This window comes from Thalassophryne amazonica, chromosome 16, assembly GCF_902500255.1.
Source record: "Thalassophryne amazonica chromosome 16, fThaAma1.1, whole genome shotgun sequence".
Taxonomy (NCBI): domain Eukaryota; kingdom Metazoa; phylum Chordata; class Actinopteri; order Batrachoidiformes; family Batrachoididae; genus Thalassophryne; species Thalassophryne amazonica.
The window spans coordinates 44056656-44082018 of record NC_047118.1 but is presented as its reverse complement, the minus strand read 5'-3'; the positions used below and the strand labels follow the sequence as shown (position 1 = coordinate 44082018).

The 25363-nt window shown below is 40.5% G+C and overlaps 1 protein-coding gene and 1 long non-coding RNA gene across 2 annotated transcripts; both read right to left on the bottom strand.

Annotated features, from left to right (window-relative positions):
• Window positions 1-854: 854 nt before the first annotated feature.
• On the bottom strand, window positions 855-5625 carry atp5mf (ATP synthase membrane subunit f). Its single transcript, XM_034190427.1, has 4 exons — window positions 5548-5625; window positions 3338-3445; window positions 1147-1263; window positions 855-992 (listed from the first exon to the last, which is right to left on the bottom strand). The coding sequence occupies exons 1-4, from the start codon at window positions 5561-5563 to the stop codon at window positions 964-966; spliced, it is 270 nt and encodes an 89-aa protein (XP_034046318.1). The 5' UTR covers window positions 5564-5625; the 3' UTR covers window positions 855-963.
• Window positions 5626-15177: 9552 nt separating this feature from the next.
• Window positions 15178-20297, bottom strand: LOC117527831. The gene is made up of 3 exons (XR_004565612.1): window positions 20026-20297; window positions 17028-17032; window positions 15178-15379 (listed from the first exon to the last, which is right to left on the bottom strand). It is a non-coding gene; the product is annotated as an uncharacterized LOC117527831 (long non-coding RNA).
• Window positions 20298-25363: the final 5066 nt, after the last annotated feature.

Here is a 25363-nt window from a genome sequence, read left to right as displayed (position 1 = left end):
CAATCCCTGGATCTTAGTCCAATAGAAAACGTGGGGTGACATTAAAACTGCTGTTTTTGAGGCAAAAATCAAGAAATGCAAAGGAATTGTGGCATGTAGTCCAATCGTTCTGGGTTGGAAACCTGTTCACAGGTGCCAGAAGTTGGTCGACTCTATGCAACACAGATGTGAAGCAGTTCTCAGAATTAGTGATTCACAGGAAAAATAGATAAATGCAGACACTATTTTTTGAAAAGCCTGATCTTCCTTTTTCTTCACTTTCTGTAAAGTAATAAATGTTCATGTTTCAATTCGGAATAGACTGTACAGTGTTCCCAATTTGTATGTATGGAAATAAAAGCCCATTAAGGAATTTGAGCTTTACTCACTTTTTAAAACATTTATTTTGAATACAACTGTATAAGTCACATTGGAGTACAAGTTGGCCTGATTTTCTGTATTATCAGCTCTTTAATTTGGGATTTTTGTGCATTGTTGTAGTGTATTTCTTATAATTGGCATTGATTCTTTTATTATTGGGGTTCATATAGCTATACGTATGATATACTTAAAAACATTTGTAACGAATACATTTTTTTTGGCGTTCAAGTCGTGCCAGAGTACAAGTTGTATGGCCTTTCAAACTAATGTACACACACACACACACACACGACATACTCTGGAAAATATGGTCTATGAGTACGTATGAGAGGATGAACTTCTACGCCAGGTATCTTGGAATGATGATTTGGTGTCAAATAATCTTGCAGTGAAGGGCGGTCACCTTCACCTGTAGCTTCTGCACTGTAGCAGCTGGAACTAAAAACTGACAGTTTTATGGGTACCTACTCAATCAGCAGCACAGAACAAACTTGGACTGATATTCAATATATTGTTTATTGGTCACAACATTCACAAACCGAACACAACGGCACAAACAGCTGGAGGAGCCGGCGTGGATGAAAGTAAACTCCTGGAAGGTTCTCAGTGGTACCTCCTCCAACGTTCATGTTCTGGAAAGATAGAGGAAGAGGAAATGCAAAAGCTGAAATTAGACTTTCAAAATAAGATTTACAGGGATTGCACCAATGTGGAATGAGTAGCTTCAGGCTTTTTGTTGTTTAAATTCTGAAGTACTGCAACAAATAATGCAACTTCATTTCTTACTGAGGTGGTTGTACTCGAAGATGTAGCTCAGAACCACATAACCAACCAGCACCATTGTTATACCACCAAGGCCTCCCTTCTTCACATCAATGTACTTTCTGTAGTACCTGTCATGGCCTAGAAGACAGTTTAAAAAAAAAGAGCCACACAAGGGATGATAAAACATGGCTTTGCTTTCAACAAGTGAACTAAGCAGAACTGCAAGAGCATATATATATATTTTTTTTTATCTTTACAACAAGCTGTTGTTGGCAAGAAGACATTAAGAAATCAGTGGTTTGAAAACATTGAATGAGAGGGAACCTAGTGGAATAGTGCAGTTCAAGGAGTAAAGGTAGTTAAGATAAATGAGTTTAAATACTTGGGGTCAACTACCCAAATTAATAGTGTGATAGAGGTAGCAGGGGTGATTTGTGACAGAAGGATATCAGCTCAGTGATGGAAGTGAGCCATGGGAAGGGAAAAAAAAAAGTTTGGGGGATGGACCAGAGGCCTGAAGCCCCTGGTGGGGGTTTTCCCCCACAAAAATTTTAAATACCAGATGCTCTGAAATGGATTCCGGTGCATTTTCAGGTCTATTTACCCACCAAAAAAAAAAAAAAAAAAGTCTCCAAAAAATAATTTTTTTGGATGGGCCAGGTCATTTTTACCACCCCAGAGAAGAGTCATATTGGCAAGATGACAACTGCAATCCAGTCTGTCACATGGATTAGAATACAATGTTACTATTTGATAAAAACCACATTCACATTGGACTGTCTCTGTTCTCTCTCTACCTTTACCTAAACATTTGACTTCAGCAATTTGTGCTTTTATAACAATTGATAGTGTCTTAAAATAAAACTTTGATACAAGTAAAGCTGCATCTATGGTTCATTAAGTCACCAATATAACTTAGTTCTCAGAAACACTGATTTGGGTATAAATTAGATTCTTACTTCTATAAATGGGAAACGCAGCAACAGATTTTTCAATCCAGTGCATTTCTGAGATACTCACAACTTAAGCGTGCAAAACAATGCAGATGTTTTTCACATCAATATCTGACTTTTAGAAGCATGTGAAATATTACACGAACAGTATCAGCTGACAACAAATTCCTTCAAAAACATGATATAAGATCAAAGACACACCGAGTGTTAGCTTTTCCATATAAATTAGGATTAAAAGTCAGGTCCTTTTGGATCTTGCAGCAGGCAGGGTGCATAAAGACAGAAGCTGTGGCTCAAAGTTTGTTTGGAGTTTGTGATCACCTTTGATTTTACTCAGAATCCTCGGCAGTGCTTAAACTCCAAACTGGCTTATCAGTAGCTGACAGTGTACCGAGTCAGTACTAAAAGTTAGCGGTTAGCTGTAACTTCCGCTAATTCTTTTAGCGGTCTATCGGTTTACCGTTAACTTTTCAGTTAGTGGATTAGCCGTTATCAAAGCTAACTTTTTGGTTAGCTGTGCCCACCACTGCTGGAAACATTCGCCACATAAGTAAAAACCCGGATTTCCGGGAACTCCCAAAAAACTTCCATCACTGGCTCAGAATTGCTTTAAACCCTCAAGAAATAATGTCTTTGTGCCCAAGAAGGAGAGAGAGAGAAATTATTTAGCACCATATCCAAGTTTAAGATATTTGTACCCAATGTGCTGGAACATTGAAATTAAGTAATATCGAGTGCAAGCTAGGCCTGTAAAAAGTTGTTCCTTAGTGTTCCCTTAGATGGAAAAAAAAAAAAGAAGGATGTACCAGACTCTAGTTTATATTTGCCAAGTTCAAAACTTTAAATTGTGTGTGTGTACTTCAACAATTTCCAGTCTTAAGCCTCTTCTTAAGAGATGATTTCTGGTCAATTGCAGTGGAAACATGAAAAAGGAGAATATTTGGAAACAGCAGCAGTTCTTTGCTATTTGCATTCCTACTGTTGACAGTATTTTGAAAATGCTGGTGACAAAGGGATATTGCAGTTGTTACTTCTACCCTTCTCCAAAACGTGCTATGTCTGAGAACAAAATATAGAATTTTTACAGCTAATTTCACTGTTGAACCACAAATATTTTTCATAAATTTTCTTCCTTGAACCTGTCATTTTAACAAGGCTGTACCATAGACATAGCTCACATTACCAGTCATGATAGTCGTCATCTAAACAGAAGGACAGGTGCTTTACTTTGACCCACACAGAACTTTTAGTTTCCTCACCCCTCCGAATGGCAGAAAAGATGCCCTTCGGGCTGAAGTCTCGAGTTCCTATCCAGTTTCCCAGCTCGCCCAGCTTCACTTCCATCAGTCGCTTCTCTGCTACGGGAACTACGGGACAGCACAATGAACATACAGAATAAAACATAACTGCACTCAGCAGGTGGTGTGAATTCTACTACCAACACCCGGATGACCACCCTACAGATAAAGGGGTATGCATCTTTTTAGCAAGCTAATATAGAGGTCACCAGGACCCTTTTTGGTATGTCTCTGTGTGTGTCACATTAGTAAAAAGCTTTGGGCTCAGTCACCCTCCAAGACCCACTAGATCAATGGTTAAAAATCAGAGTTTTTTTTTTTAACACCTACAGTGGGTAAACGCACTGTGCTGTTAACCTTTTAACACCCACCTATTTTCGGCTTGTGCACAAAAGTTGGACCTACCCAAGTGCCAAAGCTCATAAAAATAACATCTTACACCTCACAGGATTGCAATATGCCTCATTTTAAATTACAATTCTTCTAGCTTCTTGTGATATCCACTATAGCACTTTAATATTCATGGCAACAGGGCGCGTATTGATGTGATTACTGATGATCCAATTGACCATTCAGTTGTTTCAGTTCAGACATTCATCAAAAATAGATGGCATGTCTATTTGCTAGGCAGCAGGTGCAACTTTTGTAACACAAAAGTAGAGCTTGGAAATGCAGCCTTACACTAGGTATGCGTGTAAGACCTAAATATGGCATCTGCTGCTTGGATGTATCAGCTGCTTCTGGCTTGCGAGACTTTGCAGGCAGTAGTGCTGAGTTCGCGCTTCGAGGAATGCATTTACTTTTTGACAATCAGAATCTCCCTATTTGATGACATAGATGAAATCCCCCCCCTGCAACCTCATTTACAAACGGTATTCCTGTGACGAGTAGAAGTTGGTAAATCTCGTGAAAAATTGAACTGGAAAATTGCATCATTCGCTTGTAAAGGTGAGTGAGATTGGTTTTCAAATAATATAGAACATTTAATTCATGTGATTATGTACTTTGCTGTGACATTTGGTGGTGATCGAAGTGTTCACATGCATATTTGTATGATCCGCAACACCAATGTCAAGCTGGCAAGACGGCATACATGGCGAAATAGCCGTTTTTTTTTTTTGTTTTTTTTTAGCTTAGCAACTACTGTCAGAAAACAGTGTTTATTTGTTGGATCATTGCAAATCACACATTTAATTAAATGAGATAAGTAGGTTTGACAGAGTACCATCATTCTGAAATGTAAACAATGACACCGGTCACAGCTTTTCCTTTAAGCACACAGATGAAAATTACCAAGATCTTCCAACCTTCAAATGCTCATACCTTTCTTCATATGTGACACAGAACAAATATTTGAACATCATTTTGAATGTCTCTGTAAGCTCTTTCCAACCACACCATTTCTGTTACAATTCCTTTAACTTTAATTTTTTTTTTTTTAAATCACGTACCTACTTACACCAGGACTAAGGTTTAAACCATCTCAGATGGGTGGGCTGAATTTTGGACCAGAGTTAGGTCCAACCTGTCTAGTCTGTCCTCAGAGCATGTCACCATTTTAGTCTTAAATTTTGACTCCTAAACCTTAGTCTAGTTCCCTTAGTGATTTTGATGTCTGACAGGGAATCAAAGTGAAGATTCTCTGGTCTGACCATCACCTCTAAATGTTTTTCAACATTGTTAAGAGACAAATATTCCGCTGACTGTAATATCTTTAGTTGTTGTTAGGCGTTTACCTCCTCCCCACCAAAAAAAAAAAAAAAAAATCCAATCCAAATTTAATCTTGAACATTTAATCCAAACAGTGGTTTTGCTGTATTTGAGTCTATACAAACCCTAAATCAAGTCGGACAGAATCACTGGTAACTTCTGTCACAAAATCTGCTGGAACCAAACGATACAACGACTATATAACGTATAATTTCACATCACTAAATCTAAGCAAAACTCGCCTCGCGGATTAATTAAGTGTAAAAATGTGACAATGACAGAAAAGTCCTTGACGGCCTTCAGACAACAAGGCTGCTCATAAACGCTCCCGCCGCCACAAATAAACACAAAACGTCTGCGAAGACATTCAAATATACAAGTGAAAAAGAAAACTAGTACGAAATATTTACAACAATTTTTTTTTTGGTTTTTTTTTTTTTTGCAAAGATACGAAATATTACCTAATCTATCCGCCATGTTGACCGGAGCAAACTCGTCTTCTTCTTCTACGGCGTTTAATGGCAGCCGGCATTGCTTCTTCTTCTCTTATTTAGCAGACTAGACGCAACCAAGGGGTATTGCTGCCAACCGCTGGACATTAGCAGACTAGACGCATCCAAGGCACGGTGCTGCCATCTGTTGGTCACTTTAAAAAAAACGTGGATCAGATTCTGCCGAAGAGTTCAATGGTCCGCAGATATGCCAGCACTTTTTCCATTTTGCTCCAACTGCTCAAGTTAAGGAGTTCTTTCAGAGTAATAATGGCTTGACCAGCACTTCCCAGGTCTTTGTACACTTGTTTCCTCTGGAGTACATAGTTGCCACACTGGAGCAGGACATGTCTCTCACTGTCTCTAATTGCCCACACTCACACTTTCCATCTGGGTGTTTGCCTATCAGAGCCAGCCCACTCCTCAACCCACAATGCCCTAATCTCAACCTAGTGATGATTACAGATTCCCGCCTGCTACAGCTAAAATATTCCATTGGTTTCATCACAGTGTTTTGAATAGCAAAATAAGATCTCCCTTTACTATCATGTGTCCAGTTGAACTGCCAACTCTCTCTCAACAATCTATTAATTATTTCCAAACACTCGGAGAACCCAAACGCCAATGAAATATCAACACTCCCCTTCACCAAAGAATTCTTTGCAACAATGTCAGCAACCTCATTGTCCTCCACACCCACATGCGCCGGGACCCATATAAATCCCACCTCACCACCTCACCCCCAGCTATACAGATTCTATGCAAGGAATGAAAAATTTCCGTCAAAAGGTCCGGTCTTGACCTAGATTTCCATTCTAGTACAGTTACAAGAACTGAAGACGAATCACTGCATATAACAGACAAGTTTATTCCATTTTCCTCAATCCACCATAAAGACCATAGAATAGCCATCACCTCAGCTGTGTATACAGACATTTGGTGTTCTACACGCAGACCTCTGCTGACTTCATATTTCGGAATATACACCCCACACGCCACTTTGCCAGTCTCCTGGTTCTTAGATCCATCTATATTCTGTAAAAACCTTTAAATATCCCTCCAACTCTTCATACAGCTTAGCACTCACTAGACCAAGCAAATTATTAACTTTATTCTTGGAGGCTTGCAGCAAAGTCAAATCAACGATAGGATCTGGGATAGTCCATGAAGGGACAGTCAGCCTGCACAAAGGTGGGCACACAGTAAATTGAAGTAGTCCCAGTCTTTCTGCCAGAGACTTTATTTGTTCTCCAAAGTTTGTTTTAATTGGCCTCCCTTGGCCCATAATCTCCCAGTGGGCATCTAACAAAGTTGTGGGTGGAATTCTCTCAGCCTGACCTTTTAGTTTGACCAGGTAGCTAAGACCAGGTTTTGTCCGTCGCAGTGCTAATGGTATTTCTCCTGTCTCCACTAACAGCGACGGGATTGGTGTTGTGCGAAAAGCACCAGTGCATATCCTCAGGGCCTTAGCTTGCACAATATCTAGCTTTTTCAGCACAGAGGGGGCTGCTGACCCATAAGCCACACAGCTGTAATCAATGGTTGATCTGATCATTGCTTTATAAATCATCAACATAGTCTCACTGTCTGCACCCCACGAAGACCCAGCAACACTCAGAACGTTGATTACTTTTTCACATCTCAAACAAACTTTGTCAATATGAGGTTTCCAAGTGAGCCTTTCATCCAGCCACATTCCCAAATATTTAAAACACTGAACTCTTTCAAGCCCCTCTCCATAAATTTCCAGCTGGTGGTCTGCGATTTTCCTTTTATTACCGAATATCATGTGCTTTGTTTTACTAATAGAGACCCTGAATCCCCAATCAGTTGTCAACTCAACCACCTTCCCCAAAGCAGCCTGGACTTGAGAAAGGACATAATGGAGGTTCCTACCCCGTTTCCAAACAACTCCATCATCTGCAAATAAGGCCAGACCAAACTCCCTCCCTACACGAGTAAAAATACCATTTATTAGAACATTAAAAAGGCCTGAACTTATGACCAGTGGTCTCCAAACTATTCCAGAAAGGGCCAAGAGGGTGCAGGATTTCTTTGCAGCCACTGGCTCCAGCAGGTGATTTCACTGATGAACTCATCCCACCTGTTCAAAGGGATGTTAATCAATGAAATCAGCTGCTGAAGTCAGTGGCTGCAAAAAAAAAAACCTGCGCCCTCTCGGCCCTTTCTGGAATAGTTTGGAGACCACTGCTTATGACGCTGCCCTGTGGAGTTCCATTCTCTACCTGAGAGGTATCAGAAAATTCACCACCAACTCTTACTTGAATAGTTTTATCACACAGAAAGTTTTTAACCCAATTAAACATCTTCCCATGAATCCCTGCATCATACAGTGCTAATAACAAGCCCCTCTGCCCACAACATATCATAGGCTTTTTCTATGTCCAAGAACACTGCAACAACTGCATCCTTATTTGCAATAGCATTCCTCATGTCTACATCTAGACTCACAACTGCATCCATAGTGGACCGGCCCTGCCTAAAACCACTCTGATACGGCACAAAATATCCGCTCGTTTCTAATTTCTGGACAAGTCTTTCAACCACCATACGCTCCATTATCTTACACAAGACAGACGTTAAAGCAATGGGCCTATATGAGCCAGGGTCGCTAGGGTTCCTCTCGAGTTTGGTGTCTTTCAAGTATTTAAAAAAACAACACTTCCCCCCTCATTCGACCCTATCCCTAAAATACTTCCAACAGAAACTTTTTTCAAGCCTATTCTTCTAAATTCTGAGAGAAGCTCTTGCCTTTCTCTGGAATATGTCTTACAATGCATGAGAACATGCTGCACTGTCTCTGGCTGTGGACATTCCAAACATAATCCATCCTGATGCTTTCCTAGGAGGAAGAGAGTACTATTCAAGAATGTATGACCAATTATCACTCTAGCAATAGTGATTCCATGCTTTCTTTTCCACCCTCTTCTTCTACAGCTATTTACTGAATCTGTCACTTTGTTAGCTATAGAAAATAAATGTCTACCCTTAGTCTCCTGTTCCCAGCATTTTTGCCATTGTAGGTTAATTTCCCTCCATGCAGTACACTTGCCCTCTGCTTTGGAAAGACTGATACTGATTTTTGCCCACCTATCCACCTTCTCATTTGTTGGGATACCTATGTGCACTGGAACCCACATCAACATTATCTCCACTCCTTTCCTTGCCACACCCCCAATCGCCAAAATAATGTCCTAAATAAGGTCTTGTCGACTCCTGGATGAACCTGTCACAATACTACTAATAGGTGACACAGAGTCACAGCACACCAACACTTTATGATGATCTATCTGTGACGTCCGCTGGACTGCCATTAGAACAGCTAATAACTCCACTGTAAATACACTCAGGAAATCTGATGTTCTCCTGCATGACTCAATATTCCATCCTTAGATGACAAAAGCCAGTAGCACCTGTTAGTATGGAAAAAGAAAGTAATCCCCAAAGTGTTAAAGCGATCTGTCCTAGTGCTCTGACATCGTCGAATAGAATTCTTCTTTGTCTGTTATATGTTTGGCATTCCAGTAGCACCTGTTCAACAGTCTCCCTTCTGCTGTATCTCAAACACTGACCAGTTTAATGTTTTCCGATGATGTTGAGAGTATGATTTATATCTGTATGACCTATTCATAGTCATGTGATTACTTCTTCTTCCCTGTGACTCCATCTTCCCTGTGTATTTTATGTAAAAACCGACCTTTAGATGCCCTGTCCCATAGCTTTTGTCATGCTTTGTTCATTTCCGTCTTGATTGTTTTGACTTCAGATTTACTAAGTGGTACGTTGATCTGTATTTGTGATTTCTTTATTTGTGATCTGTGAGAGCTGCTTTTGCCAGCTGATCTACTACTTTGCCCATCACAGTGCAAGTAAAATTACTAGCAGTTCCACAGAAAAGACAACTAAATGATCTGACAGTCTTTTTATGATTGACTTATGAAATAGGGGACTATAAAACGCTGCTCCTGTCTTTCCTGTGACTTGATCTTTAGCTCCATCTGTAAATATTTGAATCATATTCCTATATTACATATGAAGGTACTGCTGAATTAGACCGTCCATCCCACCTTACTTATTACTTTCCCTGGAAAGTTTCTCCATCTCAAAATCTACGGCATAGGAAAAAACCAAGGGGTAAATAAGAGGCAGTGGTACTACACAACCATGCATGAACTTAGACAAGCCTTGTTTCCTAGCATGACTGTTTCCTACCCAACCAAATCTCTTAGACTTAAATGTTACCATGCTCCCAATATGGGTTTAAAACAGATTTGGTAGGATGTGTCTGTATGAACCTGTAAATTTGTCCAATTGCCTATAGATAATTGGAGATGGCTCAAGGTTGAAGATATTTCTCCAACCTCTACGTGAAGAGCTGGGATTGAAAGCTCGACAACATACATGGAGGGCCTAAGCTTATATCACATTGAGCTTTTGTAGATGAGATTTTGTATCTGAGCTGCATACAATACATTTTAAGGCAGAACGGATTATTTATTATTATGGCAGTATAGATTTGCTTAGGAGACTTCTTGCTAGCTCTCCAGCTACTAGCTGCCAAACACCTCATTATATTTGCTGCCTTTGTACATCTTGTGACAACTCTCTGGATATGATCACCAACGGTCAGTTTAATGATATTATTATTTATTTGAACTTAGTTAACTGACTGCCCATAAAGATTAATTGGAATTGGTAGATTATTACACTTTTTGGAGAAACATATGGCCTGTATTTTATCCACAGAAAAACAGAAACCCCACTTATTGCCTCATCTCTCCTCTGTGCTGACAGCCGTATGAAGGTTTTTCCCATTAAATGCCACATTTCAACCCTCACTGCCACCAGCTGTACACGAGTGTCAAACTGACAAAATCTTTCTTACATTGAAAATCCAGCATGGAAATCTTCTTCTTCTTTGATTTTATTTCTGTAGACTTGATGCCGCATCGCACACTGCTGCCTCCCTCAGCGATAAAACTGAATATTGCATTCAAAGTTATTTTTAAATTATTGGGTACTTTCGTTTAAAAAAACAAACAAAAAAAAAAACAAAACAAAAAAAAAACTATATATAAAACCTTGAACAATTCATGTGCCTATTGTGTTGTTCCATGAAGGTGAAAAAGAGGTCTGCAGGCTACAGGATTTATTTACTCCTGTGATTCTTGTCTCTGCAATAATCTTACTAAGATTATTATTATATTATTATTACTACTAATAAAAGAAATCCTAAAGTGCTTTTTGACACAATCAGCTCTCTTGTGTCACCTGCTGCCGTCACTCCTGTTATCTCTAAAACTAGTTGTGAGGAGTTCCTGGATTTCTTTATTGATAAGATTAGAGTTATAAAGGACAACCTGCCTCCATGCCATGGTCCCCAGCACTGGGAACCTCCCACTTAGTGCTGGGCCTCATTTGAGCCTGTTACTGTAGAGGACATCTCAACCATCATGAATAAAATGAAGCCATCCTCTGGTATTTTGGATGTTCTTCCGTTTAAACTGTTTGTGAATGTATTTGACTCCATCGGGCCCTACATTGCTAAAATGTTTAATATGTCTTTGTTGAGTGGTGTGTTTCCCTGTTATTTTAAACATGCCATTGTGGAACCACAGTTAAAGAAAGCTGGATTGGATTCTACAGAACTCAAGAACTTTAGGCCAATATCTAAAACCCCTTTCTTGGCCAAAGTCTTGGAAAAGGTAGTCTGTGTTCAGTTGAGATCGTTTTTGCAGGCTAACGACATCATGACACTTTTCAATCTGGGTACCGTGAGTTTCATTCTACTGAAACAGCCCTGTTGAAGGTGTCTAGTGACATGATGATGGCAGTTGACACTGGCAGATGTTCTGTGCTGATTCTGCTTGATCTGTCTTCGGCGTTTGATACCGTTGACCATGGCATTCTGATAAACAGATTGCGGGATTTGGTTGGAATGTCAGGTTGTGTTTTAGAGTGGTTTACCTCTTACCTGACTGGTAGAACTTTTAGTGTGATGATGGGCAATGCAGTGTCGGAATCTGCAGATCTTCTGTGGGGTGTGCCGCAGGGATCGGTCTTGGGACCTGTTTTGTTCTCGTTGTATCTCCTTCCTCTCAGCAAGTTGATCCAGCAGTTCAGTGATGTGTCCTATCATTTGTATGCTGATGATCTGCAGCTGTACTGCTCTTTTAAGACAACTGAACCACAGAAACTCTGCTCTCTCACAAATTGTTTGGCCAAAATTACGGAATGGCTCACTAAGAACAGTCTGCTGTTAAATTCCAATAAGACTGAGACTCTGATTGTAGCACCAGATAGTGCTGTACCTGGAATTAAGCAGCATCTCAGTAGCCTAAGCTGCACGGTTAAAAGCAGCCTGTGTAACCTGGGTGTCATTTTGGATGGAGGGATGTCTCTGGAGCAGCACACAAATTATCTGGTTAAGAACTGTTTTTTCCAAATTCGGAACATCTCTAAGCTCCGTAAGATGGTGACTTTAAAAGAGCTTGAGATGATTGTTCATGCGTTCGTCTCATCGCGTTTGGATTATTGTGACAGTCTTTTCACCTGTCTGAATAAGAAGGAGTTGGCCTGCCTGCAGGTTGTGCAAAATTCTGCTGCGCGCCGCAGGAGGGACCATATTACTCCTATCCTTAATACTTTGCATTGGCTGCCTGTCTCCTACAGGATTCATTACAAAATCCTGGTATTGACTTTTAGAGCTCTGCATGGACAGGCACCAGAGTACATCAGGGACCTGATCCAGCCTTATGCTTCCTCCAGGAGCCTCAGGTCGTCCAATCAGAACCTGTTGATGGTTCCTCGGACCCGTTTTAAAACTCGTGGGGACAGATCTTTTAAAGCGGTGGCGCCTAGCCTCTGGAATGAGCTTCCCTGTGCCCTTCGTTCTCTGGACTGTATAGATACTTTTAGAAGGCAACTAAAGACGCATTTCTTTAAGTTAGCTTTTTAGCCTAATATTGTATTTTATTGTTTTCGTATGTTATTTTTAGATTATTTTTGTATGCCATGTGCAGCACTTTGTGACCCTGGTCTGTGAAAGGCGCTTTATAAATAAAGCTTACTTACTTACTTACTGAGAGCAGACAGCCTGATTCTTTTGAGTCCTTGAAATCCAGACTTGAAGGAGATTTGTACTGTTTAACTTTGTTTTGTATATTATTGGCTGCTGTGGGGTGGCACAGTTGGTTAGTGGTTAGCACTGTTGCGTCACAGCAAGAAGGTCATGGGATCGATTCCCACCTGTGGCCTTTCTGCGTGGAGTTTGCATGTTCTCCCCACGTTTGCGTGGGCTCCCTACGGGTGCTCATTCCTCCCAAAGACATGCAGGTTAGGTGGATTGGAAACTTTAAATTGTGCATGTGGGTATGTTTGTGTGTTTATATGTGGTCCTGCGACAGACTGGCATCCTGTCCAAGGTGTACCCTGCCTCACACCCTGTGGTTGCTGGGGTGGAACCCCTAATTGGAGTAAGCAGCTGAAGATGAGTTGGTGGCACTTTGTATCTGTTGTCACTCTGTGGGATATGAGCCAGTGACGTTTCACCCTTTGATTTTAACATGCACATTTCTGAGACAATTAACAAATTCAGAATAAAAATAAGGAAATCCATCAATCCATCCATCCATTTTCTCTCACTTCAATGGGTCATGGGGAAATCTATGGGAGAAATACATACATGTAGACTTATTTATTTATGCCCACTAGAGGGCAGCATTGGTTTCTTATCCAAGCCAAACGTCGTATGACATTTTAACATTTTGCTCAAAATGACAAACTTGAATTTAATGTTTGCAAAAATCGAAATTTTCACACATGCAGAAGAGTTTAGTTTTCACAGTATGCTAATAAATCAAAATATCCATTAATGCATATCCATGTTGGTGTTGCAGAAGATGTTACTTTTTCAAAATATGCCTGCACAGCTGTGAAAAACCAGGTGAGCTGTTCAGTTCTGTCTTTCATTCAGAAGAAAACAGTCGTATAACATTGACACCTTAAAGGAGTCATATTGTGCAATTTTTTTTTATTTTTTTTTTATCTGGTTCCCTGTGGTTGGAGTTTCATGATATCTCCAAAGTACCACCATTTTCTGGCTATGCATCTAAACATTACCCTAGTTTGAACAGAATTTCTGCCTGAAATCTCTCATGTTAAACACCTGCTGTGACATAAGTCACAGACATCTATTTCGGATCTCTTGCATGCTCAGTTAGTTCTGCGCCACACGTCATTTACAGATGGAGAAATGGCCTCTCTCTGAGAGCTGAGGGATTGTGTTAGGTCACTCTGTGAAAGGCAGGGTACACCCTGGACTTTTCACCAGTCCATCCCCGGGCAACATATAGACACACAAACACAATCACGCTTACTGCCAATGTAAAGTTCTCATCTAATGTACATGTCTTTGGAAGTGAGAGGAAGCCAGATCACATGAAGGGATCCCACAGAAACATGGGGAGAACATGCAAACACCACACGGAAAGACCAGGTGGGAAGCAATCCCACATCCTTCTTCCAGTGAGGCAACAGTGCTAACACCTAAGCCCCCATACTGCCACTTACAAGTGTACATTTTTTTTACTAAACTGATTTTTAAAATTAAATATTAAAATTAAACAATGTTGGCGGTTTGAGTTAAACATACTGAAGGCCCCATAATTTTATAGTTGTGCATATAGAAATCCTCCAAGTATGAGCAAAATTTAGACTTGAAATGCCTAATTTTAAACTTGTGTGACATAAGTCACAGAAGTCCAAATTTGGACTCATGATTTCTCTGAGACAAGCCCACTAATCCCATCTGCATGTTGTGACACGCACACAAAATGTGTGTGTGTGTGTGTGTGTGTGTGAGAGAGAGAGAGTGAGTGAGTGAGAGAAAGAGATAGAAAGAGGGGGGCCTCATAACAAGAAGAAGGGGTGTGGCTGCCACGAGTTCCTGTTTAAGGCAACATGCACAGAAAGAAGCTGTTTCTCAGTGACATGAAAATGGGTTTATTTCGAGAAGCAAGCTCTCAGTCTCTTAGAAATTTTTGGCTATAAATTGTAATGCTGTATTTCTTCACAAGATCGCACATAACCTATATTAACATTTGCAGAATTGTATAATGTGGCACCTTTAAAGCAACAGGCGCATAAGCAGAATGTTTTGAAGACATCTGAATGATTTTTTTTAAAGTCTGCAGTAAGTCAATTAATAAGACGATTATGATCTCAGATTTTAAATGTTTCCTTTTAAGACACTTGGTGACTTATGGTATCCTGCTAAAGAGAAATGTGACACCTTTAAATATTAAGTGGATGGACATGCAGCTCTGACTGAACTTCAGTCTCACGTAGAATTAATTACTGGATTCTCAGTTTACTGTTTGCACTTATCTATTTATTTGCTGGTTGTTCTCTCTCTCTTTCTCTCTCTCTTTCATAAGCAGGTCTAAATCAACTGTTTGTTGTGATTCCTCGTGAGGATGTACCGTGAATCTCTGAATAATCAGCAGCCAGTAGAAGTCCGAATGTGCATGAAGACATAATGATCTTATTTGGGCTGGTCAGCCGGCTGATCGATGCATCTCTTGGTGTGTCTGTCCTGCATACCGAGTGAATTTGTGGGTGTAGTCGTGGTTCTGGCTTTCCTCCAAGCAGCAGCTTCTCTTCATTGCCAGCCTGATTTTTCTGCTCTCCTCTAATGACTTTCATTACATGAAGGAGATTTCACACACTCACCTCCTTTTTCCTGATCCTTTCTTCTCTCCTGGTGCCTCTGCTGAGTACACTGGATGAGCCCTAGTGAGATCATGTGGAATACACGTGTGCAACATTAATTATCTGCACATGGACACTTGAGGATTTTATGACGGAGGAAATTACTTATCTTAATTGTACAGCGGATCAAGAGACTGTGTGAAGCATAAATGTTATAAATGTTACAAAAGTCTGTTTGCACAATGATCACTCACAAAAATGTGATCCTGACTGTTGTGTGCACCCTGCTCACATATCCCTGATCAGAAATATTTGGACGTGCACATTAGTTCATGTTGCACTGTGACATATTCACAGGATTTATATGTCAAACTTAATGTTCTGGGTTTTTGTTTTCTTTTACTAGTATACAAGTATGTCAAAGATCCTGTTTGTCCAGTGCTTTTGAAAGCACAGAAAAATTCTGTTCTAGAATTGATATTTTTGCTGTGAAGAGGGTTTTTAAAAATGTCTTTCATCACCTGCTGACAGAAGCTCTAAATGCACCATCACCTCCTGCTCCCTCAGTGAAAAATGCATGAAGCACAGTAAGTCCTTTACAGGCCCTGAGATCCATCAGATTATCTTAGAAGACATGAATCTTCAGCTGCAGTTTGGGAGACTGGAGCAGATTTGAGCACTTTTCTTGTATGAAAATCCTCCTCTGTTCCACTGCATCATGAAGCTGTAACTGCTGACAGGTAATTTAGTTTTTTATTGCACGAAGCGGTAGCACCAGGTTTAAAAAATAAATGTGATTTATAGACAGGTGTTACGTATGTGTGTGTGTGTATATATATATATATATATATATATATATATATATATATATATATATATATATATATATATATATATATATATATATATATATATATATATATATATATATATATATATATATATATATATAAGATCTCACTTTGTGGGGTAAGGATGATTCTGAGAAAGCTCAAAACTACACAGGAGGACCTGGTCAATGACCTGAAGAGAGCTGGGACCACAGTCACAAAGATTACATTAGTAACACATGATGCTGTCATGGTTTAAAATCCTGCAGGGCAGCAAGGTCCCCCTGCTCAAGCCAGCACATGTCCAGGCCCGTTTGAAGTTCACCAGTGACCATCTGGATGATCCAGAGGAGGCATGGGAGAAGGTCATGTGGTCAGATGAGACCAGAATAGAGCTTTTTGGAATCAACTCCACTTACCATGTTTAGAGGATGAGAACAACCCCAAGAAAACCATCCCAACCGTGAAGCATGGGGGTGGAAACATCATACTCTGGGGGCACTCTTCTGTAAAGGGGACAAGACGATTGCACCGTATTGAAGGGAGGATGGATGGGGTCATGTATTGTGAGATTTTGGCAAACAACCTCCTTCCCTCAGTGAGAGCATTGAAGATGGGTCATGGCTGGGTCTTCCAGCATGACAATGACCCCAATCACACAGCCAGGCCAACTAATGAGGGGCTCCGTAAAAAGCATTTCAAGGTCATGGAGTAGCCTGGCCAGTTTCCAGACTTGAACTCAATAGAAAATCTTTGGAGGGAGCTGAAACTCCAAACCTGAAAGATCTAGAGAAGATCTGTATGGAGGAGTGGACCAAAATCCCTGCTGCAGTGTGTGAAAACCTGGTGACAAACTACAGGAAATGTTTGACCTCTGTAATTGCAAACAAAGGCTACTGTACCAAATATTAACATTGATTTTCACAGGTGTTCAAATACTTATTTGCAGCAGTAACATACAAATAAATTATAAAAAAAATCACACATTGTGATTTTTGGATTTTTTTTTTTTTTTTTTAAGATTATGTCTCTCACAGTGGACATGCACCTAAGATGAAAATTTAAGACCTCTCCATGATTTCTAAGTGGGAGAACTTGCAAAATTGCAGGGTGTTCAAATACTTATTTTCCTCACTGTAAGCGTTTGAACACCTGTGAAAATCAATGTTATATATTCTCTTCCTGAGACATTTTTGGACAGATGCGACTCATACTCCGGTGCATTTTACAGTCCGGAAATATATACCTGACTGCAGGGGGTGCCCAAACGGGGAGATTAAGGAGAAGGATTCTAGGGCCTCATGATTGTCAGGGCCCCAGAGAGGCTCCTAATACAATTATAATACTGACAAAGTTATATGACACAGTTATAAACTTACAATCACATATATATTTTATTTGCAATGTATAGGATCCCATAGTCTCGTTTGAGCCCTCAGTGATATCACTGAGAGCTCACACTGAGGGCTTACGACCACTTACGGGGACCTCCATTTAATATATACACAGCATAACTTCACACGGATAAATGGTGTACGGTTTTGTTTTCGGCTGCAATCACCGAAGCAGTTGCAAAAAGTATTCTTTTTTCGGTTCCTGGTGGAGAACAAAAGGCAAGGAGGTGAGAGACATTGTGTCCATAAGTGTTAGCCTACACAGCTAACCAGAGTAGCTCCGTTCTCTTGCCCGCAAATCACCTTGACACGTTTGTGCGTCGGATCATAAACAAACACATGTCCAATTTTCCACTGCATTGTCATTTTTTCTGTGCATTTTCACTTTGTTTGCGTGCAATTTGCCCAAAACCCCATTGAAAATACCATGGTTTGTACCCCGGAAGAAGAGAAATTACATCATATTTTTCCCCTTTAGCGCCTGCCCCCAAACGAGACTGCGCTGCCCTATAGGTAACACTAAGTTTATTTGTGTTTGCAACATTTCTCAACGCCCCCCCCCCCCCACGTATTTATGTAAAATGGTTCAGTCCACCTGCTCCCTCAGACTACTGCAGAAACCCTTCACAGAGGAGTGGAGGAGAGGCAAGACAGCTCAAAGACCTCAGAGGGCAAAAAATAAGAAAGAAAAAACTAAAAAAAAGCTTAGACAGGAGAAAGAAGTGAAGGGTTGAGTATATCACCCAGTTCTTTCATAGCCAAAGTGGGTCTGTGATGGAAAATTCAGGGATGTTAACCTGTTGTCTGTTCCTAACTTTGTCTATAAGCTAGCTCACTTTTCTCCCATGTTAGCTCATATTTCTGACGGAAATTCTGGATTTATACTTTTCACAGTTGTTTTAGTTAAATAATCAATGCAGGATGCTCTGCTAAAAATAAAGATTCATATTTCACACATCTTGAGTGTCTGTTAAGGATCCAAGCTCTGAGCTGCTTATAAAATGCCAGATTATGAATTAAAGCTGTGTGTTATAAGTACTCATTTGTCCCAATGGGGGGACATTTATTTTGCTTCTAACAGAGCTCTCTGAGGAACCTCAGTTTGCACACACACACACACATGCACGCTCATAAAAAGCACTTGGGCACAGATGATTTTATTCCACCTCAAGAGGCTGGTGCCCTCAAGGTCGACCACAGAGACAAATCTTTGAAGCTGATGGAAAAAGATGGAGAGAGTGATAATGCAACGGGGCCAGAGAGAGAGAGAGAGAGAGAGAGAGAGAGAGAGAGAGAGAGAGAGAGAGAGAGAGAGAGAGACAGAAGAGAATACACCAGCATGGAGACAACACGGGGATGAGAGATGTGGAAATGAAAATGATAAAACATGTAAGAACAAAAAGGAGACGCCAGCAGAGATACAGAATGGAGAAATGAGAGAGCGAGGGAGTGCTGCTGTGTAACCTTTAAAGAGCGTTCATCCTTCACTCACCATCAGTGTCTTTGTGTTTTTATTTACCTGCTTTTAATTCATTCCATCTTTTTATCTCTTTTCTCACAGCATCATTTATTTTCCAACCTGTTTCAAACTTTACTCTTTCCCCAGTGGTGGATGATCATTATTTTACTATTATTTATTTATTTTTGAACTGTTCTTTTGCAGGAAAAATTATTATATTTGCTGCTTATTTATTATTAAAATGAAACAAACTGTCCACAAGACAGACAAACCACAAGGAGGAGCTTCACACATACAGAGGACATCATGGGAGTGCCTGGAATGAATGGGCGGACGTCAAGACTGCAAACACACACACACACACACACACACACACACACACACACACACACACACACACACACACACTGCGTGGACACCAGGTATAAGGGTGGTGCACGGCTGTTGGAGTTGGTGGTGGGCCTGCAGGGTCCAACTCTGGATCCCGCTGTGCTGCAACATGTATTTGAAGATCATGAAACAGACTCATTTTGTTTCTGTTGAGAAATATTCAGAAAGTTTCTATGATGAAACAAATGTTTGAAAATCTTGTATCTCCTCAGTTTAAGCCTGATTTTTTTTATTTGGTAGATTTTGATATTTACTCATCATTCTCAGGCACAAAATGTCAGTAGAGATTATTTTTGGCACAACACTCATTCACTGAGGGCTCACTGATTATAATCAACCAGCAGTGGGCCATTGGGGCAGGATTTTTGGGCTGAGGAAGTCAGTGCAGTAATCTAACTATGTAGATCACCTTTTGCCAGTGAGAGTCCTCATAAAGAAAGACAAGTGTGTGGAACAGAGGGATCCAGCTCTCAATGGATCCGTGATCCAGTCTCCAGTCTGCATCTCTGAAATCTCTCCTGCTTTCTTACATAAACTCTGCAGCACCTGGATGTTTCTCTCTCTCTCTTTCCTTCTCTCACACTGCAGTTACTCTTCGCTCTCTTTGTTTTCATCTTTTCTGCATCTCCATCCCCGACTGGACTCGCCTCCTTGTGTGAGCGTTCCCCTTCTGCATGTTTATTTCTCCCTCTCCCACCCCTTCATCTGTCTCAATCCTTTGATCCTCTCCTTCTTCTGATTTTGCACCTGTTTATTTTCTTTCATCCCTCTCTTTCATCATAAACTCCTCTCTTCCACTTGCTCTTTCTCTGTTTCTGGTCTCTTTGTGACAGGATCAGGAACTCATTTGGTTCTCTCTCCTTCTGTCTTTAGTTCTTGTAGTTGTTGATGCCATTGCTTTTGCTCCTTCTCTCTCTCTCTGTGTGTGTGTCTCTTCTGAGGTGAGCGGAGGTGCTGAGACACAGCGATGCCATCAGTATGCAGAGTCACGGTTCTGTGGTTCTGCTGTGACTGATTGAACCAGCAGCTAAATATAGAAACTGTTGAGGCTCAGCATCTTTACTGGGCTGGAGGAAGAGATGGACGAGTGTATGGAGGGATAAACACACATGCACACACACATGCATGCACATATGCATGCACACACTTATTCTTACACAATGCTGCAGGTTGGTGGCAAACAATAAAGACAATGTAACAGAAACCCAGCAAGTACAGGAGCATAGTAGCATAGCATAATAGGGGAGATCAGGACATTTGTTACACACTTCACCTCAGCACCTTTACAGCTTTCAGATTGTCACAAAATGCTACTACTACAGAAAACAGTTACATGAAAACAAAAGCAACAATATGACTAATAAGTTCATCAGTACATTGTAAATGTGTGATTCTTTAATCCATTTTCTTTCATTTTTTCACATAGATTGAATCTGTAATAGGCAAAACCTTTGTGATGTCATGAAAAGCAGGTTTGAAGCTCAAAAGGGGCAGGTCTATGGAGTACCAAAGTGTAGCATAACATATCCATACTGTTGTAGTTCTCTTCAGGACAACACAGACAGACGTCGATTCTTTTGAAACAGGAGTTTATTGGCTGGGCTCCATTACCTCTTGTGCATCCACACATTCAGTTATCCCACAAAAACTATATTTACAGTGAACATACCATTAAGAATGTCAACAAATGTATGAAGATGATAGCATGGACACAAATGAAAATACAATAGCACTTAGTATTTAGCGGTTGGCATCACCATGAAACATTTTCTTCCTCTTTCAGCTGTTCCCGTTAGGAGTCGCTACAGCAGAGCAATCGTTTCCATTTCACCCTGTCCTGTGTAACTTCCTCTCTCCCACCAACCACCAGCATGTCCTCCCTCAGTACATCCATAAACCTCCTCTTTGGTCTCCCTCTTCTCCTCCTGCCTGGTGACTCCATCCTCAGCATCCTTCTCCCTATATACCCTGCATCCCTCCTCTGCATATGTCCAAACCATCTCAATCTCGCCTCTCTGGTTTGTCTCCAAACCGTCCCATCTGCGCTGTCCCACTGATATGTTAATTCCTAATCCTGTCCATCCTCGTCACTCCCAAAGAGAATCGCAACATCTTCAGCTCTGCCTACTGTCTTTTTGTTGGCGCCACCATCTCTAAACCGTACAACATAGCTGGTCTCATGACTGTCTTGTAAACTTTCCCCTTAACTCTTGCAGATATTCAGTCACAAATCACTCCTGCCACCTTTCTCCACTCACTCCACCCTGCCTGCACTCTCTTCTTCACGGCTGTACCACACTGTTGACCCCAAGTATTTAAACTCATCAATATTGCCTCACAGCAAGAAGGTTGTGGGATTACTTCCCACCTGGTCCTTTCTTTGTAGAGTTTGCATGTTCTCCCTGTGTTTGTGCAGGTTCCCTCTGGGTGTTTTGGCTTCCTTCCACTTCCAAACACATGCAGGTTAGGAGAATTAGTGACTCTAAATTGACTGTAGGTGTTTGTGTGTCTATATGCAATCATATCTCACTGCATTTTGTGATGGCATCACAAAAACTAAATTAATTTATTGGTTCATGATACCATCATGAAAAGTGTCACATTTTCATGATGGGAGCACAAATTTATTTAGTGTTGGGAGCAGGAAATGCGGGGTGAAGCAGGAGAGGTGGGGAGGGGGCAGTCTGTAGTCTATGGGGATTATGGTTTGGGTTAGGGGAAGGGAAAGGGTTAGGTTATGGTCAGGGGAAGGGGTAGAGGAAGAGGTAGGGATAGAAATGGTAAAATAAAAATACTGCGTCATGTAAATGTCACTTATTCCATGACGGGAGCATGAAAAAAATAGGTGCGCAACTTGGCTGCTATATGTGGCTCTGCAATAGGCTGGTGTCCTGTCCAGAGTGTACCCCATCTCATACCCTATAGTTTAATCGATTTGTTCTACATATACATATATTGAAATAAAAGGGGCCAAATAATCAAATTAAGAATTTACTCCCCCCCCCAATGCCATTTTCAAGATGGCTGCCATGTCAAGAAAAGATTGTGTAACTTAGTTGCTACTTGAGATATGCTGGTCAACCTGGTGTCAAAATGTTCCTTTTGCTGCAGCCTTTCCAATAAGCCAAAACAATATATGACAAGACTGCATAGTCAGTGATAAAGCAACCTTTTCAAGTTGTTATCCTGTGGCAGAATAAAAATTAAGCGTCAGAGATCACACGAGACAGAATGAGTAAGTTTAAAGATCTTTAGTAAAAACTTGTAGCATGGGAGCAACAGTCAGCATACAGTCAAAAGTCTGTTCACCAAGCTCTGGGCTTGCACACTCTTATATTCTGTATTTCAGTGTTTCCCATAATGCCCCTGGCGGCTGCCTGCGCTTCCCAGAATGCACCGCTGTGCCAGCAGAGTTCCTCTGTCTCACAGTGCATGTAAACAATGGCAAAGCGAGGATGTGGATGGGGTTAATTTAGCGAGTTCACGGGCGATAACGATGATTATACCCTCTAAGTTAAGAGGGTTATCTAGACGGGGTGTAGCACCTGAGATGGACTTCTGCTGTGCCCCGATGTTGACTTATTGTCCAGACTTCACGAGGTATGTTTACACTGTGAGTACTGAGCTCCTGACACCAGAACTCCACTGAAACTGACCTCTCACGTGAGTCACGGACCGCCAGGCAACACAAGATTCACAACTGTGAAACATTGAATAGGAGCATGACACTGTCAGTACAACACATCTACTATGCAGGCATGTATGGGTCATCTGGTTTGACAAGATTAGCCTGTGGTCAGTTCACAGTTTGCACAACATGTATCCAAGAAGACAATCACAAGAATTTCTTGTGCAGGCGCCACAACTAATTCAAGGGTGTCAGCAGTTTCTGTATGCAAAAAGCATTCTGTTGCAAAGATGCTATCACAAGGTTACTTGAGGTTCTAAATTTTCCTGACGTCCTCTCACCATTCTACCAAGATTTATGCATAATAGTAGAAAGCTTGTAATTTAGAAAGAAATGCTCTTGATCTGAAATTGATGTTCACTCTACAAATGGATTCTTCTCACACTGCCAATGAAAAGAATTACTAACAAGCGCAATCAGAGATTTCTGACTTCCGCTAATCCGGATCTGATCATCTCCAAAATTCAGTGGAGCACTCCATGCCCTAATATCTATCTGTGTGGTGAGACTTTCAAGTCCAGACTTAAGACGCACTTATTTTCCCTTTCATATGGCTAGCAAACTGGCATAGTATAGTTCTACGCTTTTTAATCTTAATTCATTTTATTAGGAAATGGAGCGTGCCACGGCCTCAACTTTATCTAAAGTCTGGGTCTTTTAGTGAAGCTTAGGGCTAGTGGCTGCCGATCACCTTAGTATTTCTTCTGTTTTTCTTGTTGCTTTATGCTGACAAATTACACTGTATTTGTCTTTCTGATGCTTGATTCTGCTTTTTTCCTTTTCTCTTTGTTTGAGGTGCAGCTCCATCCACAGATGGGTGTGGTATCTGTTCTGGAAACCGTCCTGTGCACCGGCAACATTTCCTGTATGTTCATTTTGTAAATTGTTTTGTAATTTGTGTCTGTGGCATGGTCCAAGCAGAGGGTCACCCCTTTGAGCCTGGTCTGCTTGAGGTTTCTTCCTCAGAGGGAGTTTTGCCTTACCACTGTTGCTCTGGGGGTTGGTAAGGTTAGACCTTACTTGTATGAAGCGCCTTGAGGCAACCTTGCTGTGATTTGGCGCTATATAAGGGTGATTCTTAGACTACGGGCACTTATTATGTCCTTTGATCATATTGTATGAAAAACAGAAAAAAGGGGAAATTTTACACTTTTATAGTTATCTTTACAATGAAAGTGTGTTAAGAAATTTGTTCTAGTAGTCTATGATGACTTTTTCACCTTTTTTCAGCATCATTATATGCAAATATTGCCGTTTTGTGCTTGTCCTACACCCAGACTTTTGATCTTCAATGATAAAAATGAATGGTAAAGAAACGTTTTTTTCTAATGTTTTAAAATATCTCTGAATAAAATATCAGTAAAATAATCAAAACATAATTGGTGTATTCAATGTCATACAACTGTTGTGATTTTTTTAAACAAAATGTAGTTGTCTCACACTATTGCCGTAATTTCCACCACAACACTGTAATGTCCCTAAACAGTTTGTATGAAAGATTGTTTGGGTAGTTTCTATGGAGATAAACAGTGACATCAGAGCACATGTATATAGCGCCAAATCACAACAAACAGTTGCCCCAAGGCACTTTATATTGGTGTGGTGGAAATTACATTTACAAGGCCAATAGTGCCCGTAGTTAAAGAATCACCCATAAATGAAAATAAATTGAAACTGAAATTGTGGTACAAATTTTGTGAGAAGCAATGAAGTAGTTTTGGCATAATCCTCCAAAGCCTATATAAAGTGAAACTTAATCCAGAATCCAGATCCAGATCACCTCCAAAATTTAATGGATTCTTCCATGGCCTAATATGTATCTGTGGTGAAAATTTCGTCAAAATCCGTGCAGTAGTTTTGACGTAATCCTGTTAACAGCCAGCCAGACAAATAAATAAATAAATGCTGATGATTTTATTATGTCCTTGGTGGACGTAGTTAGGTTTAGATATGCCAGATTCTTATTACTAAACCAATACATGCAAAATAGTTGGTAAGTGTGACAGCCTTCTGTCAAACAAATATCTCATGGCAGATGGTCAGTTCTCTACCGGTGCCTAATGAAAGGTAAAAAATACCTGGTTTCAATGTATCATTCTTCTTTTCTTTCTTTTTTATTTCAGATGACCCTTTACCAGATTCAAGTATCGTCCAGATCGTCTTGTAAAACCCTCCTTATTAGAAAATGTAGCAATATAGCAAGAACATTGTGAACAATGACAGAATAAGCAGAAATTTTACTTGAGGTGACACTTTAATGCAATAATAATAATAATAATAATAATAAAAACTC